The sequence below is a fragment of the Arachis hypogaea genome, chromosome 3 (genome assembly GCF_003086295.3).
Source record: "Arachis hypogaea cultivar Tifrunner chromosome 3, arahy.Tifrunner.gnm2.J5K5, whole genome shotgun sequence".
NCBI classification, from domain to species: Eukaryota; Viridiplantae; Streptophyta; class Magnoliopsida; order Fabales; family Fabaceae; genus Arachis; species Arachis hypogaea.
This window is the reverse complement of record NC_092038.1, coordinates 115,289,350-115,303,753: the sequence shown is the minus strand read 5'-3', so window position 1 is coordinate 115,303,753 and position 14,404 is coordinate 115,289,350. Positions and strand designations below refer to the sequence as shown.

General features: G+C 39.9%; 2 protein-coding genes across 3 annotated transcripts; both read right to left on the bottom strand.

Annotated features, from left to right (window-relative positions):
* Positions 1 to 207: 207 nt before the first annotated feature.
* LOC112790972 (probable serine/threonine-protein kinase At1g54610) lies at positions 208 to 2,872 on the bottom strand. Of its 2 annotated transcripts, none has more exons than XM_025833608.3 (7): positions 2,468 to 2,872; positions 2,112 to 2,396; positions 1,725 to 2,042; positions 1,429 to 1,656; positions 1,254 to 1,354; positions 1,062 to 1,164; positions 208 to 788 (listed from the first exon to the last, which is right to left on the bottom strand). In XM_025833608.3, the coding sequence occupies exons 1-7, from the start codon at positions 2,669 to 2,671 to the stop codon at positions 462 to 464; spliced, it is 1,566 nt and encodes a 521-aa protein (XP_025689393.1). In that variant the 5' UTR covers positions 2,672 to 2,872; the 3' UTR covers positions 208 to 461. The 2 variants fall into 2 exon arrangements, with proteins under 2 accessions (XP_025689393.1, XP_025689395.1); XM_025833610.3 differs by having other exon boundaries at positions 1,429 to 1,629.
* A 1,301-nt stretch (positions 2,873 to 4,173) lies between these two features.
* LOC112779824 (uncharacterized) lies at positions 4,174 to 6,885 on the bottom strand. Its single transcript, XM_025824175.1, has 4 exons — positions 6,097 to 6,885; positions 5,138 to 5,729; positions 4,435 to 5,000; positions 4,174 to 4,359 (listed from the first exon to the last, which is right to left on the bottom strand). Exons 1-4 carry the CDS (start codon positions 6,883 to 6,885, stop codon positions 4,174 to 4,176), a joined length of 2,133 nt encoding a protein of 710 aa, XP_025679960.1.
* Positions 6,886 to 14,404: the final 7,519 nt, after the last annotated feature.

Here is a 14,404-nt window from a genome sequence, read left to right as displayed (position 1 = left end):
TCATCAACTACCAGCTGGCGCAACATCTTTTCAACTAGGAGCCAACTTTACCAACTTTCATATAATGTCGTGTACTTGGAAGTGGACCATCTCGTATTAGAAAATTGATGCTGGTAGTAGTACTCCATAGACCAGAAACATGAAGACAAATTTGAGATTAAGTTATAGTCTAATTTATAGGTATATGAAAAGATGGTAAACATAAAATACGAAAGCAATATTATTTTCTTTTATTTTAAAACTTTTCAAACATGTACACTTCTAAGGTCATGAACATGAAGATAATGTAACCATTTGGGAATGTGCTCGAGAACACTGTACAGAAGTGGGATTTGGCCCTATAGATTTACAGATATATACAACAAACTCTTTTATGTCAAATGAAGTACCAAAAATTGGACCAACAGGAAAAAGAACAAGAACAAATACCACTAAGCAATGGTAAAATCCATAGTAATTGATTAATTCCTTCTAAATAATAAATCAGATGAAAGGCCAACAATTGTTGGCTTGAATGCACGCATAAATTTCCAAGATGACACCATCTTCGAATCTGCTTTGTTTGATGTCCTTCCTTTGGAATTAGGCCTAGGCCTAGCAGCAGCAGCAGCAATACTAGTTCCAAGAGTTCTTGAAGTTTTTGAGCCAAAGGAAGTGTCACTGGCACAAAATAAAACAGTTCCTCTGTTTGATGCATTCAATGGATATCCAACAGCTCCATCCTGATGTGGAGGTGGGAATTTCTCACTCTTGCTTTTGGCATTTGCATTTGTCACAACTCTCCACCTCTGACATTCGGTTAGAAATTTAAAACAATTGTGGTGATGAAGAAGAATCTAGCTCTCAAGTTGTAAATATCAATATAATTCATTCACAACATATTTGTCTCCAAATTGTGAAAATGACTTGGTATCGTGAAGGGTTAGTCCAAGAATCTATGATAGTGATAGAATTGAGTGCATGAACTTCAGTTTGTTGAAGATATTGCAAGGAAATCAAACTCAATTAGGTATAACAGAGTTAGGAGAAACAGATAAACATAAAGAAAATATCTGACATACATCTAAATTTGTTTGGATCTCTGGAATGGCCAAAGCGCACTCAAGCGCTCTAACTCTTGTTGCAGCATCAACTGCAACAGCTTTTCCGCTTAAAGCTTTCTGCCTAAGAACCAAAATCAAATAAACAAAAACAAGATCAACAAGACATTATCGTTGCATAAGTTATCAAAAACAACAACAGAATAAGAGAACCTTCTTGCTTCTTTGACTCTTAGCTTTACATCGAGTTCTTTGCAAGGAGGATACATTGGTAAACATGATGGTTCACAAGCATAGGGCTCGGTGTTAAAGAACTGTAGACAAAGATGCTGATTTTAAGTAAATAATCATCACATGTCTAATAGAGTGAAAGTGAAGGCTAATTAACTTGACTATTTAGAGCTGCAGAGGTAGTGCCGCGATGATCGGGATCTATTGCAAGAAGAGTATCAATTAGAGGTAATGAAGAAGACGGGAAATCCTTGAAAGTTTGCAGGATGCATCTTTTATATTGGTGGTGTGGCTTATAGAGTGTAGCATTTTGCAATCTATATTTCTTCCAGTAATCCTCTGATGGAGAGCCGCATAACTTGAATATTTTGTGCAGTTGGTCAACCTAGATAGATCAAGTTAAAACTCTTTAGGCAAGTGAGTGAAAGGAGCAATAAATATGAACACACACACCTCTGTTCGGGCAGGCATGATAGGCTTTCCGGCAAGTAGCTCCGCGAAGATGCATCCGGCACTCCAGAGGTCGATACCAACACCATAGAAGGTAGCTCCAAGAAGAAGCTCCGGCGGACGATACCAAAGAGTGACGACTCTGTTGGTCATGGGACGGGTTTGTTTGGAATCATAGAAAGCGGCGAGTCCAAAATCAGCAATTTTAAGGATTCCTTGATTGTCAATAAGCAGATTGGAGCCCTTTATATCACGGTGTAATACACCTCTGCTGTGGCAATGCTCAAGCCCACATAGTAATTGCTTCATATAGCATTTAATCTGTCATAATACACAAATCAGCCTTTCTATATTTAATCTGTCAGAAGCACTGAATTTGAGGTACCTGACCTGAGGCTGAGTGAAGTTGAGACCATGGCCAGCAACAAGGCCAGCAAGATCATGGTCCATGTACTCAAACACCAAGTAGATACTGGAACAGATCCTTGAAGTAACCAAGCCTTCAAGTTTCACAACATTCGGGTGATCAAGCTTCTTCAGGACAAGAATCTCTCTGGCCATGAACTTCACACTCTCTCCTTCTAAGTGATCAAATCTCACCTTCTTCAAAGCCACTATCTTTCCACTCACTAGGTCTCTGGCTTTGTACACATTGCTATAAGTCCCTTGCCCAATCTGCAAGTGGAGAACACCATAAAATAAACATTCACTAAGAATAAAAATTGAAGGTTCCAAGTAAACAGAACCTTAGAAAGCTTTTCGAAGGTGTTGGCGCGGCGAGGAGTCCAGTCTTGGATGGCGTCGCCGACAACCTCCATCAACCACGGCGGCCAACCCTGTTGGGTCGGAATGTAGCGGTGAACATTGCTGGGTTGGTTGTTCCCTTGCCTCTCTGGAGGCGCAGCGGGATTTGGTCGGGATCGCGCCGGCTTTGGGAGCGCGCAGCCCATCCTTCAGAGGCGGGAGTGGATGGCGGAAGCAGAGTATCCGAAAAACACGGAGTTAGAAAACTAGGAAGTTGTAGAAGCAAATAACTAACTAACCGACTAAGCAGATAAGCAAAGCACTCATGGCTCGCCATAAATCAGGCATGGGTTTTCGTTCAAATGACGGAATTGCCACTGATCTATGTCTCTCAATTCTCAAACTGCTGTCAGTGAAATGCTGGCTCTGTGTCTGCCTAATTGCCTATCATTATTTTGTACTGATTGTTAAAATGATTTAAGAGAGTTAACTCTAAAGTGGTCACTGAGGTTCACAAAATGCACCGATTTAGTCCCTGATTTTTCAATTGCACTAATTAAGTCTTCCAGATTGGAAAAAATACATCAAGGTGGTCCCCCTCGTATTTTCCGGTCATGTTCGTTGCCGGCGGGAGTGACGTGGCCAATGAGTGCCACGCTGGAGTGTCTAACGGTTGGCTGATGTGGCAAATGAAACTTTTTAAGACCCAATTTGGTCTCTGACCCCTTTTTAAACCCTAACTCACAAGTAGCGCAGCACTTCTTCGTCAGCTACGTTCTTCATCTTCTTCTTCTTGTTCTTCTTCTTCTTCCCTGGTTATTCTTGTACCCATTGCTTTGCTGGTTCAATGATGGTTGGACGTGCAGTTGATGGAGAGGGAAGTTCAATGTGATCAACCACAAGGAGGCCAAGTCAGAGTAGAGGCACGCGAGTACCAGAGCGATGTGGGTGTGAAAAACGTCCTGTGCTCCGATGGTCTGGAACGAAAATCCACCCAAATAAGCCCTTCTTTGGATGCCCGAATTACAACGTGAGTGTTTTCTGAAGATGTGTTGTTGACTATTTTGATGGTAACTGTTAAATTTCATGTTCACAGAGTAGTGGAAGAAGATGGTGTGGGTTCTTTCGATGGGTAGACATTGATGAAGATGATAAAGGAAATTTGGAAGACACTGCGGCATACAACAATGAAGAAGTGAACGTCAGTCTTGCTTTGAGGATTGGAAATTTGGAGGCTGAGTTAAGGACCCAGAAATATATGATGCAGATGTTAGGGTTGCTTTTTTTCTCTGTTAGTTGTTGTTTTAGTCGTGATGGTAAAAATGTAAGAACTGTATTTGAAAGCATCTGTTAATGAATGTATGGGAATTGTTTAGCTTATTGGTGTGTTATTTGTAGATAGATTTTACAAAAATAGAATACAAACTGAATGAAGAGAAGAGGTAAATTGATAATAGTAGTTGTAGATTATAAACAAAACATTGTAAATGTAACACAGTATCATTTGACCACATAAGGATAAACAAACTGGAACAGCCACAATGGAGCATAAACTCTGATATAGTATTTACTACTAGAAAATCAAAATAAACTAAACAGTCTAGCTAAGAGCCATTCCTTTAGAGAAATAACAAAAAAAAAACCCAAAAAATCAACCAATGCCCAAATCCCATATATGTTCTTAAACAAGCTGATAGAACATCCAAAATTAAGGGTTTTTCTTCCTTGGCGCCTTGAACTGTGGTGTTGGAACAAACTTCATGAACCTTTCCAACCTTGAAGATGTGGCTGCACTTACTCCTTGTATGGAATTGACAGAAGTAGTTACTGGTTGTTGTGGCGTCCTCCTTTTGGTTGGTAATTTAGGTGGCCTTGTTGTTGTTGGTGGTGGTGCCTGCGTAAAGTGTAATAATTTGTATGAATAGTGTAAACAGGAAATAAACAACAAATATTTTGGGATCTTTTATACCTCATCTTGTGTTCCACCATAGCTTGGTTGGGATAATTCAACCTCTTCAGCTTGCGGTGCAGACACTAGTGGTGAAATGTCAGCTGCTGGTGGTCCCGGAGTGACAGTGTTGCTTGGTTCAGTTGCAGGTGTACTCCCACTAGCACTTGCTTTGGCCTTGGAAGCTGCCACAGTAGCTGCTGCAGCTGCAAGAGCAGCAGCTAGCTCATCAGCTCTCTTCTGTTTGCAACCCCTCTTGGTGTGGCCCTTTACACCACAATACTTGCATGTGAATGGCTTGAGCTGTCTCTTTAGGGTAACAGTATGCTTAGCTTTCTTGTGCACACTAGTACCTTCATCAGCGTTCTTTCTTCTTTTGGTTGTGAGCTTTCCTGGTTTCCGTTTGATGTTTGGAGCCTGTGGCTGACTATATGCTGATTTTTTCCACATGGATTGGCCCGGAAGAGGATTGATGTAATGTTCATAAGTCTTCCTGTATGACTCTATTGTGACCAAGGGGTGACAGAAATCCTCTGGTCTCCTGTTCACCCGTGCAAGAGCAGCACAAGCGTGAACACAGGGAATGCCTAAAGCACAACAAACAAAAGACAGTTCAAGTCCAGACCATGCCATTTAATAGTTCAAGTAAAAACCACCTAAATTGAATATGATGATAATGTAAATGAATTTAATGAAAATAAATATAATTTTAGTGTAACTTTACCTGTTAACATCCAGAACTGGCAGGTGCAAAGTCTTTTTCCTAGATCGATAACCATGTTTGTTGGTTGTCCATGGACCTCAAACTTTTCATAGGCTTCATCCCCAGTCCATATAGGAACCCAGTTCTTGGACTCTTTCCTTACCTTTTCCAACCGGCTCTGAATAACTGGAGGAAGTTTTCCCATGTGGTTGTTCAACTTTATTTTGTTCTTTGCAATGGACCTCATAACGAACATCCTTACCTCTTCAAGCAGTGTGATTATTGGCTTGCTCCTAGCCTCTTTGATCCTTGCGTTGAAGACCTCACATGCATTGTTGCATATATTATCCAGCTTTGGCCTGTGGCTAAATTGAGACTTCGTCCATGAATGCCTAGGCCACTTGTTAAGGTATGTCCATGCTTCCTCATTGATTCTCTTGATCTTGTCCATGTTGCCAATAAAATCTTGGAAGGTGGTTGATCTTGCAGCATCCCAAAGGAGTCTCTGCAGCTCAAGATCCTTCCACTGTTTGTTGAAATTTCGCCACAGGTGCCAAACACAGAAACGATGGTGGACCTGTGGCATGACCTCCTCCACAGCCGCTATCAACCCCTGCAATTGATAGAAAGATACAGCAGACACCAAACACCAAAAATACCCAAAGTTCATAAATAACCAACCTACCTACATAACCAATCACCCTAAATAATCAATCTACCTAATTCAGACTACCTAAATAACCAAACAACCTATCCTAACAAGTGAAATCAGCAAGTTCCAATCATCCATTACAATAAAAGCAAGTTCCAATCAGCAAGTTCCAATCATCAGCAAGTTACAATCATCAGCAAACAGTTTATACAATAAACACACATACAAGTTCCAATCAGCAAGTTCCAATAATCAGCATGTTACATGGAAGCAAACAATTTATACAATAAACACACATACATTTTGCTTACAAAATAAACTGTCTAACCTTCTGCATATCAGAAATGAAGCACCACCCGTTAGCCTTATAGTCTCCTAAATCTTCATGGAGTAACTCCAAAAACCATTTCCAGTTTTCCTTGTTTTCAATGTTGACTATAGCCCAAGCAACCACATAAATGTGGTGATTAGCATCTTGTGCGACAGCTGATAATATCTGTCTACCAATCTGCGTCTTTAGAAATGCACCATCGAGGCCGATTAAAGGTCGACACCCGGATTTAAACCCGTTCTTGCAACCACCCAGGCAGATGTACATTTTATCAAAAATTACTTGGCCGTCAGGCATTGGAGTAACCCCGATCCTTATAGTGGATCCCGGATTGGTTTTTAGCAGCGTTTCAGCATAATCCCTTAACAAGGTATACTGTGCCTTTTCATTCCCGTATACAACATTTCTCGCATCAGCCAAGGCTCTTGCAATTGAATTTCTATGCAATATGAGGTCACACTTTGACCTGAAGTATGTTGCAGCCTCACATTGCTTGAAATTCGGGTACTTCCTAACCTTTTTTACCAACTTACTTGCCAGCCAAGCTCTGTTTGCAGCCCTATTAGAATTCTCTCTCGGACATGTATGATCGTCATTAAAAGTCTTGATTTGCCAGCAAGAGTCCTCATGATCCCTTGAGGCATAAACCGCCCATGAGCACTCTTCTACCTGGCACACTGCCCTACACCTCACGTTGTCATTCTTTACAAACTTAATCCTCCTACCCTCCTGAATGGTAAACTCTCGCACAGCATCCCTGAAGTCTTGTTTAGTATTAAACTTCATGCCCACTTGCAGTTGCAACTCACCAAATCTCTAGCCCTCTTGGAAGATTGGAAACTCATCCGACTCTCCATCAGATTCCAATTCAACTTCAGAATTTGGAAGAGTCTTCATCTCCTCCGAGTGCCACGAGTTGGCACCATCAGATTCTGCACCCAGGTCAAGAGAATCATACATCAATCCATCCCCTGGACTTCCAAGAAAACCAAGGTCCACCTCTACATCAGATAAGTCTGCCACAATTGCATCATCATCTTGCATAATAGTGTCTTTATACATCTTTTCCTTCCCTTTGGCCATGGCTGAGGCCTTCTTAAGCTTCTTAACCTTCTTGGCCTCTTTCCTGATTGGTTGTGTAACCAATTCATCATCACTACTAGAGCTGGCCTCCTGCACAAGGACATAACAATCATCCTCTGAACTGCCTTCATTACTGCTTAATCCGTTTCCAGTTAAATCCACATGATCAGATTGCTTCCTTTTGCTAGCTCTCCAATGTCCCCTTGCCTGAGATCTTGTGATTCTTTTAGGTGGGTTAAATTTGGGCTTGGTTTTTGAAGTAAACTTGGGTTTGGGCTTTGGTTGAGTTTTCTTGGGCTTCTGGTTCTGCTTGGGTTTTTTATTCTTCTTGACAGTTGGGGTTGTATTGGGCTTTGTGGTGGGTTTTGGTTTGGGTATATGATGGAGTTTGGGGTTCTCATGATCAGCCATGGACTTGGTGTCATCATGTGTAGGTCTTGTGGTGGGGGTGTTAGCAGGAACTGCGATTCCAATTGGACTGTTTGGAATGGGGATTGAAGTAGGAGGAGCTGGGTCAGGATCACATTTGTCATGTGGCATTTCATTTAAGGTATCCTCAGAGGTGTTCTTCTTGTTTAAGTCACCACCAGGCTGCTCTTATAGAATATAATCCAGACACAGGACAGCTTCTTTCTCCTCCATCAGTTCAGGTGTTGAAACTCCATGTTCGAAATAAACATCAACTACTCCATCATTCCTCTGTGCATGGAAGCACATTTCCCTTAATTCATCATCAGTGGTCAGAGCTCTCAATCCAACCTCCAAACTCCTCTCCAGAACCAACCACTAGCACTCAACTACCTTGTCATATCCGAGCTCCTTAAAATAGTTCCTGACGAAGAAGACGTCAAGTGTATCCTCATCTAAATCTCCTAAGCAAGCTCTATTATCAGGTGAGTAAACCAACTTTCCATCAGCATTCTTCTTAAACGTTCCACCATGATGGAACATTATATCCAACAACTTCTCCATCTATAATGGAAAAAAATATACAACATTTTTACTAACATATGGAATCAGCAAACAACAACATATCATATTCCAAAATTGCTAACTAGCAACTACTTCAGTTACTATGCCATTATAGAAATACCCATACTTTCAGTTTGAAAACAGAGCATTTCGATAACCCCTACCCGCACCACCCAATGCAAAAACCCTAGATACTAACATAGTATCCATGGTTTTCCATCAATCTACACCAATTTTCCAAGTAAAATCCATAACGATGGATACCTTACTGATGCGTGAGCATCTTGTCTATCTTTTCCTAGTGAATTTGCACTTAAATTGTTGAGTTTAATTGAGAATTAATTATATTTTAGCCATTATGGATGCTATTTTGAGTTCTGTGTAATTATATTTATTTTAGGTAGCATTCAGATGGATTTGATGAAGTTTCTGCAGAGAAAAAGAAGAAACCAAAGAGATGACCAGCGAAGACCGACGCGGACGCATGGCTCACGCGACCGCGCAGAATGGAGAAATCGCAATGACGTGATCGTGTGCCTAACGCGAACGCGTGGACTATAATCTGCACAAATGACACGAACGCGTGGACGACGCAGACGCGTCACATGCGCCACGTGCAGAAAAATACAAAAAACGCTGGGAGCGATTTCTGGGCTGTTTTGACCCTGTTTCTAGCCTAGAAAACACAGATTAGAAGCTGTAGAATGGACAAATCAAGTGGTCCCCACCCATCAACTGAAGATCTGTTAATTAATTCGAATTTAATTTCAAATCTTATCTTTTAGGAAAAGATATTATTTTTTTATTTAGATAATTAGATTTTAAATTCATTAGGATTAGTTATAAATAAAAATTTACATGCCATTAGATTAGAACTCTGTACATTCAGATCAGAAACAGTTTACCTATATCCTAGTTTTCTATTCTGAATCATGAGCAACTAATCCTCTACTGTTAAGGTTAGGAGCTATGTCTATTTTCATGGATTAATTCGTTTGATCTTTTTAATTTAATTCACGTCTTGATTTATATTTCAATAATTGTTTTCGTTCTTTATTTTATGAATGTGGGTGGAACGGAACTATGACCCATGTTTTAATTGAGTTCTTGTAAAATTTGGAAAAGCTCTTTACTTGAACAACAGCTTGAAAACATATTATACTGAATTTCTAATAGTTTGTATTTAACGGGATACGTGACATATAATCCCTTTATTTTTGGATAATTAAGATTCTTTTGGCATATAAACTAGAAATTGATCATCACCCTCTAATTGGAATTAATTGACCAAGGAATTGGCAATTAATGAATTTTAGAGGAGACTAGGAAGGTCTAAGGAATTAGGGTCTAGTCACATATAGTTTGCCATGAAATTATATCTTGCATGATTAAATTAGTTAGTAATAAAAGTTAATCCGGAAAATAGATAACTCTGAAACCTTAACTGTTTTCTCAATATTTTATTCCCAACTTATTTATTTGTCTATCCTTTTGATATTCTGAGTTCGAACTTAAACTTTTTGAACATCTCAAAACCAATTTTTGCTTGCCTAACTAAGCCAATCAATCAATCATTGTTGCTTGATCCATCAATCCTCGTGGGATCGACCCTTACTCACGTAAGGTATTACTTGGTACGACCCGGTGTACTTGTCGGTTAGTAGTGTGGGTTGTAAAATACCGCATCAAGTTTTTGGCGCCGTTGCCGGGGATTGATTGTGATTGACAACTATTAGTTGTTTGACTGCTTAGATTAGGCATTTTTGTTTTAATTTTATTTAAAAAATTTTGCTTTAAATTTTCAAAAAAAATTATTTTAATTCTCTTTATTTCACTATTTATTTTTTTTCTTTCTTTCTTCTTGGATTTTGCTTTAAAAATTTTTTTTCTTACGTTAATTTTTCTTTTTTCTTTTCTTTACGTTAATTTTTTTCCTTTTTCCTTTCGTTTACGTTATTTGTTTTTCTCTTTTCCTTTTCGTTTACTTTCTTTCCCCCTCCCCTGTTTCGTTTTATTTTTTTCTTTTATTACTTGATTTTCAAAAAAAAAAAGATTAAATAAATAGCACCAATATTTTTTTATTATTTTCTGAAATTAAGTTTGGTGTTACCTATTCATTATTTCTTTTCTATTTAGTATTTTTTACACAGGTTACCTCACTGGGAATTCTCTGCACTCTGACGTAGAGATTCCCATCTTTTCTTGTTTTCTGTTTGTTTATGCGTAGGAACAGAGACAAAGAACATCTCTTAGGCTTTGATCCTGAACCTGAAAGGACTTTCAGGCGGCGTTTACAACAAGAAAGACTTTATAAGGCTGCAGAATCCACTATGGATCCGACTAATACTGAGAATACCAATGCGGCAAACCCGAATGGGAATGAACAAATGAGAGTACTTGGCTCTTTCTCTGCTCCTACTGTAGATCTTTATGGAAAGAGCATTGTGGTGCCTCCTATTACTGCGAACAACTTTGAGTTGAAGCCTCAACTGGTCACCCTGGTGCAACAAAACTGCCAGTATCATGGTCTTCCCCACGAAGACCCAAATCAATTCATTTCAAGTTTTCTGCAGATTTGTGATACTGTGAAGACAAACGAAGTGAACTCAGATGTGTACAAACTAATGCTCTTCCCGTTTGCTCTGAGGGATGGAGCAAAACTATGGCTAGATTCTCAACCCAAGGACAGTTTGGATGCTTGGAACAAAGTGGTTACTGAGTTTCTCACAAAATTTTTCCCACCAAAGAAGCTGACTAAGCTTAGGATGGAGGTTCAGATCTTCAGATAGAAGGATGGTGAGACTCTGTATGAAGCTTGGGAGAGATACAAGCTACTGACTAGGCAATGCCCTCTAGACGTGTTCTCCAAATGGACACAAATAGACATATTTTATGAAGGCTTGGGTGAAATGTCAAAAATGTGCTTAGATAATTCTGCAGGAGGTTCATTGCTCAAGAAGAAGACACCGGAGGAGACTATTGAGCTTATTGAATTGGTTGCTAGCAACCAATATTTATATTCCTCTAACAGGAATCCTGTGAATTCTAAAACCCCTCAGAAGAGAGGCGTGTTGGAAGTAGATGCTATTAATGCTCTTCTTGCTCAGAACAAGCTGATGTCTCAACAAATAAATCTACTTACTCAACAGATGGGTGGCATGCAAGTCTCAGCTATCAACACCCAAAATCCACAACAAGAAGTCTCCTATGACATGGCAGGTAATTTTGTGCAAAATGATAATTATGATTATGCTCAACCTTCTTTTGAACAGGTGAATTACATGGGGAGTGGTCCTAGGAATCCCAACAATGACCCATATTCTAAGACATACAACCAGGGATGGAGGAATCACCCAAATTTTGGATGGAGGGATCAACCTCAGAGACCTCAGAACTTCAACAATAATTCTCAGGGCGGTTTCCAACAGAACAATGATTTGGAAGCAATATTGACAGGTTTTAGACAGGAAACCAGAGCATCCATCAAGAACCTGGAGATTCAAATGGGTCAAATAGCCACCAGAGTTAATGAAATTGATCAAAGGACCACTAATAGCCTTCTGATGAGCGGATATTTTATACGCTTTTTGGGGGTAATTTCATGTAGATTTTAACATGTTTTAATTAGTTTTTAGTAGAATATCTTTAGTTTTTAGGCAAAAATCATATTTCTGGACTTTACTATGAGTTTGTGTGTTTTTCTGTGCTTCTAGGTATTTTCTGGCTGAAATTGAGGGAGCTGAGCAAAAATCTGAGTTAGGCTGAAAAAGGACTGCTGATGCTGTTGGATCCTGACTTCCCTGCACTCGGAATGGAATTTTTGGAGCTACAGAAGTCTAATTGACGCGCTCTCAATTGGGTTGGAAAGTAGACATCCAGCGCTTTCTAGCAATATATAATAGTCCATACTTTGCGCGAAGATAGACGACGTAAACTGGCATTCAACGGCAGTTCTATGTTGTAGTCTGGTGTCCAGCGCCAGAAACAAGTTACAAGTTGGAGTTCAACGCCAGAAACAGGTTACAACCTAGCGTTGAACGCCCAAAACAGCCCAGGCACGTGAGAAGCTTAAGTCTCAGCCCCAGCACACACCAAGTGGGCCCCAGAAATGGATTTCTGCACTATCTATCATACTTTACTCATTTTCTGTAAACCTAGGTTATTAGTTTACTATTTAAACAACTTTTAGAGACTTAATTTGTATCTCATGACATTTTCAGATCTGAATTTTATACACTTTGACGGCATGAGTCTCTAAACTCCATTGTTGGGGGGTGAGGAGTGGTGCACGAAATTGCAATCACACTTTTGCAACTCCGCACAACTAACCAGCAAGTGCACTGGGTCGTCCAAGTAATACCTTGCGTGAGCAAGGGTCGATCCCACGGAGATTGTCGGCTTGAAGCAAGCTATGGTTATCTTGTAAATCTTAGTCAGGATATCAGAAATTATCAGGATTGATTGTGAAAGACAAAAGAACATGAAATTATTACTTGTTTTGCAGTAATGGAGAATAGGTTGAGGTTTTGGAGATGCTCAATCTTCAGAATCTCTGCTTTCCTACTGTCTTCTTCATCAAACACGCAAGACTCCTTCCATGGCAAGCTGTATGTAGGGTTTCACCGTTGTCAATGGCTACCTCCCATCCTCTCAGTGAAAATGTTCCTATGCTCTGTCACAGCATGGCTAATCATCTGTCGGTTCTCAGTCAGGCCGGAATAGAATCCCGCGATTCTTTTGCGTCTGTCACTAACGCCCCGCCTGCTAGGAGTTTGAAGCACGTCACAGTCATTCAATCATTGAATCCTACTTAGAATACCACAGACAAGGTTTAGACCTTCCAGATTCTCTTGAATGCCGCCATCAGTTCTAGCTTATACCACGAAGATTCCGGTTAAAGAATCCAAGAGATAACTACTTAATCTAAGGTAGAACGGAGGTGGTTGTCAGGCACACGTTCATAGTTGAGAATGATGATGATTGTCACGGATCATCACATTCATCCGGGTTAAGAACAAGTATTATCTTAGAATGGAAGCAAGCATGATTGAATGAGAAACAGTAGTAATTGCATTAATCCATCAAGACACAGCAGAGCTCCTCACCCCCAACCATGGGGTTTAGAGACTCATGCCGTGGAAAATACACAAAGAAACGTGTAAAGTGTCATGAGGTACTGATACAATGTCAAATGATCCTATTAATAGTAAACTAGTAGCCTAGGGTATACAGAGATGAGTAAATGACTTAAAAATCCACTTCCGGGCCCACTTGGTGTGTGCTTGGGTTGAGCAATGAAGCATTTTCGTGTAGAGACCCTTTTTGGAGTTAAACGCCAGCTTTCATGCCAGTTTGGGCGTTTAACTCCAAGTTTCATGCCAGTTCCAGCGTTAAACGCTGGAATTTCTGAGGCTGATTTTCTACGCCGGTTTGGGCCATCAAATCTTGGGCAAAGTATGGACTATCATATATTGCTGGAAAGCCCAGGATGTCTACTTTCCAACGCCGTTAAGAGCGCGGCAATTGGGCTTCTGTAGCTCCAGAAAATTGACTTCGAGTGCAGGGAGGTCAGAATCCAACAGCATCTGTAGTCCTTTTCAGTCTCTGAATCAGATTTTTGCTCAGAACCCTCAATTTCAGCCAGAAAATACCTGAAATCACAGAAAAACACACAAACTCATAGTAAAGTCCAGAAAAGTGAATTTTAGCTAAAAACTAATAAAAATATACTAAAAACTAACTAGATTATACTAAAAACATACTAAAAATAATACCAAAAAGCGTATAAATTATCCGCTCATCACAACACCAAACTTAAATTGTTGCTTGTCCCCAAGCAACTGAAAATCAAAATAGGATAAAAAGAAGAGAATATACTATAGACTCCAAAATATCAAGGAAACATAGCTCCAATTAGATGAGCGGGACTAGTAGCTTTTTGCCTCCGAACAGTTTTGGCATCTCACTCTATCCTTTGAGGTTCAGAATGATTGGCATCTATAAGAACTCAGAACTCAGATAGTGTTATTGATTCTCCTAATTAAGCATAATGATTCTTGAACATAGCTAGTGTATGAGTCTTGGCTGTGGCCCAAAGCACTCTGTCTTCCAGTATTACCACCGGATACATACATGCCACAGACACATAATTGGGTGAACCTTTTCAGATTGTGACTCAGCTTTGCTAGAGTCCCCAATTAGAGGTGTCCAGGGTTCTTAAGCACACTCTTTTTGCCTTGGATCACAACTT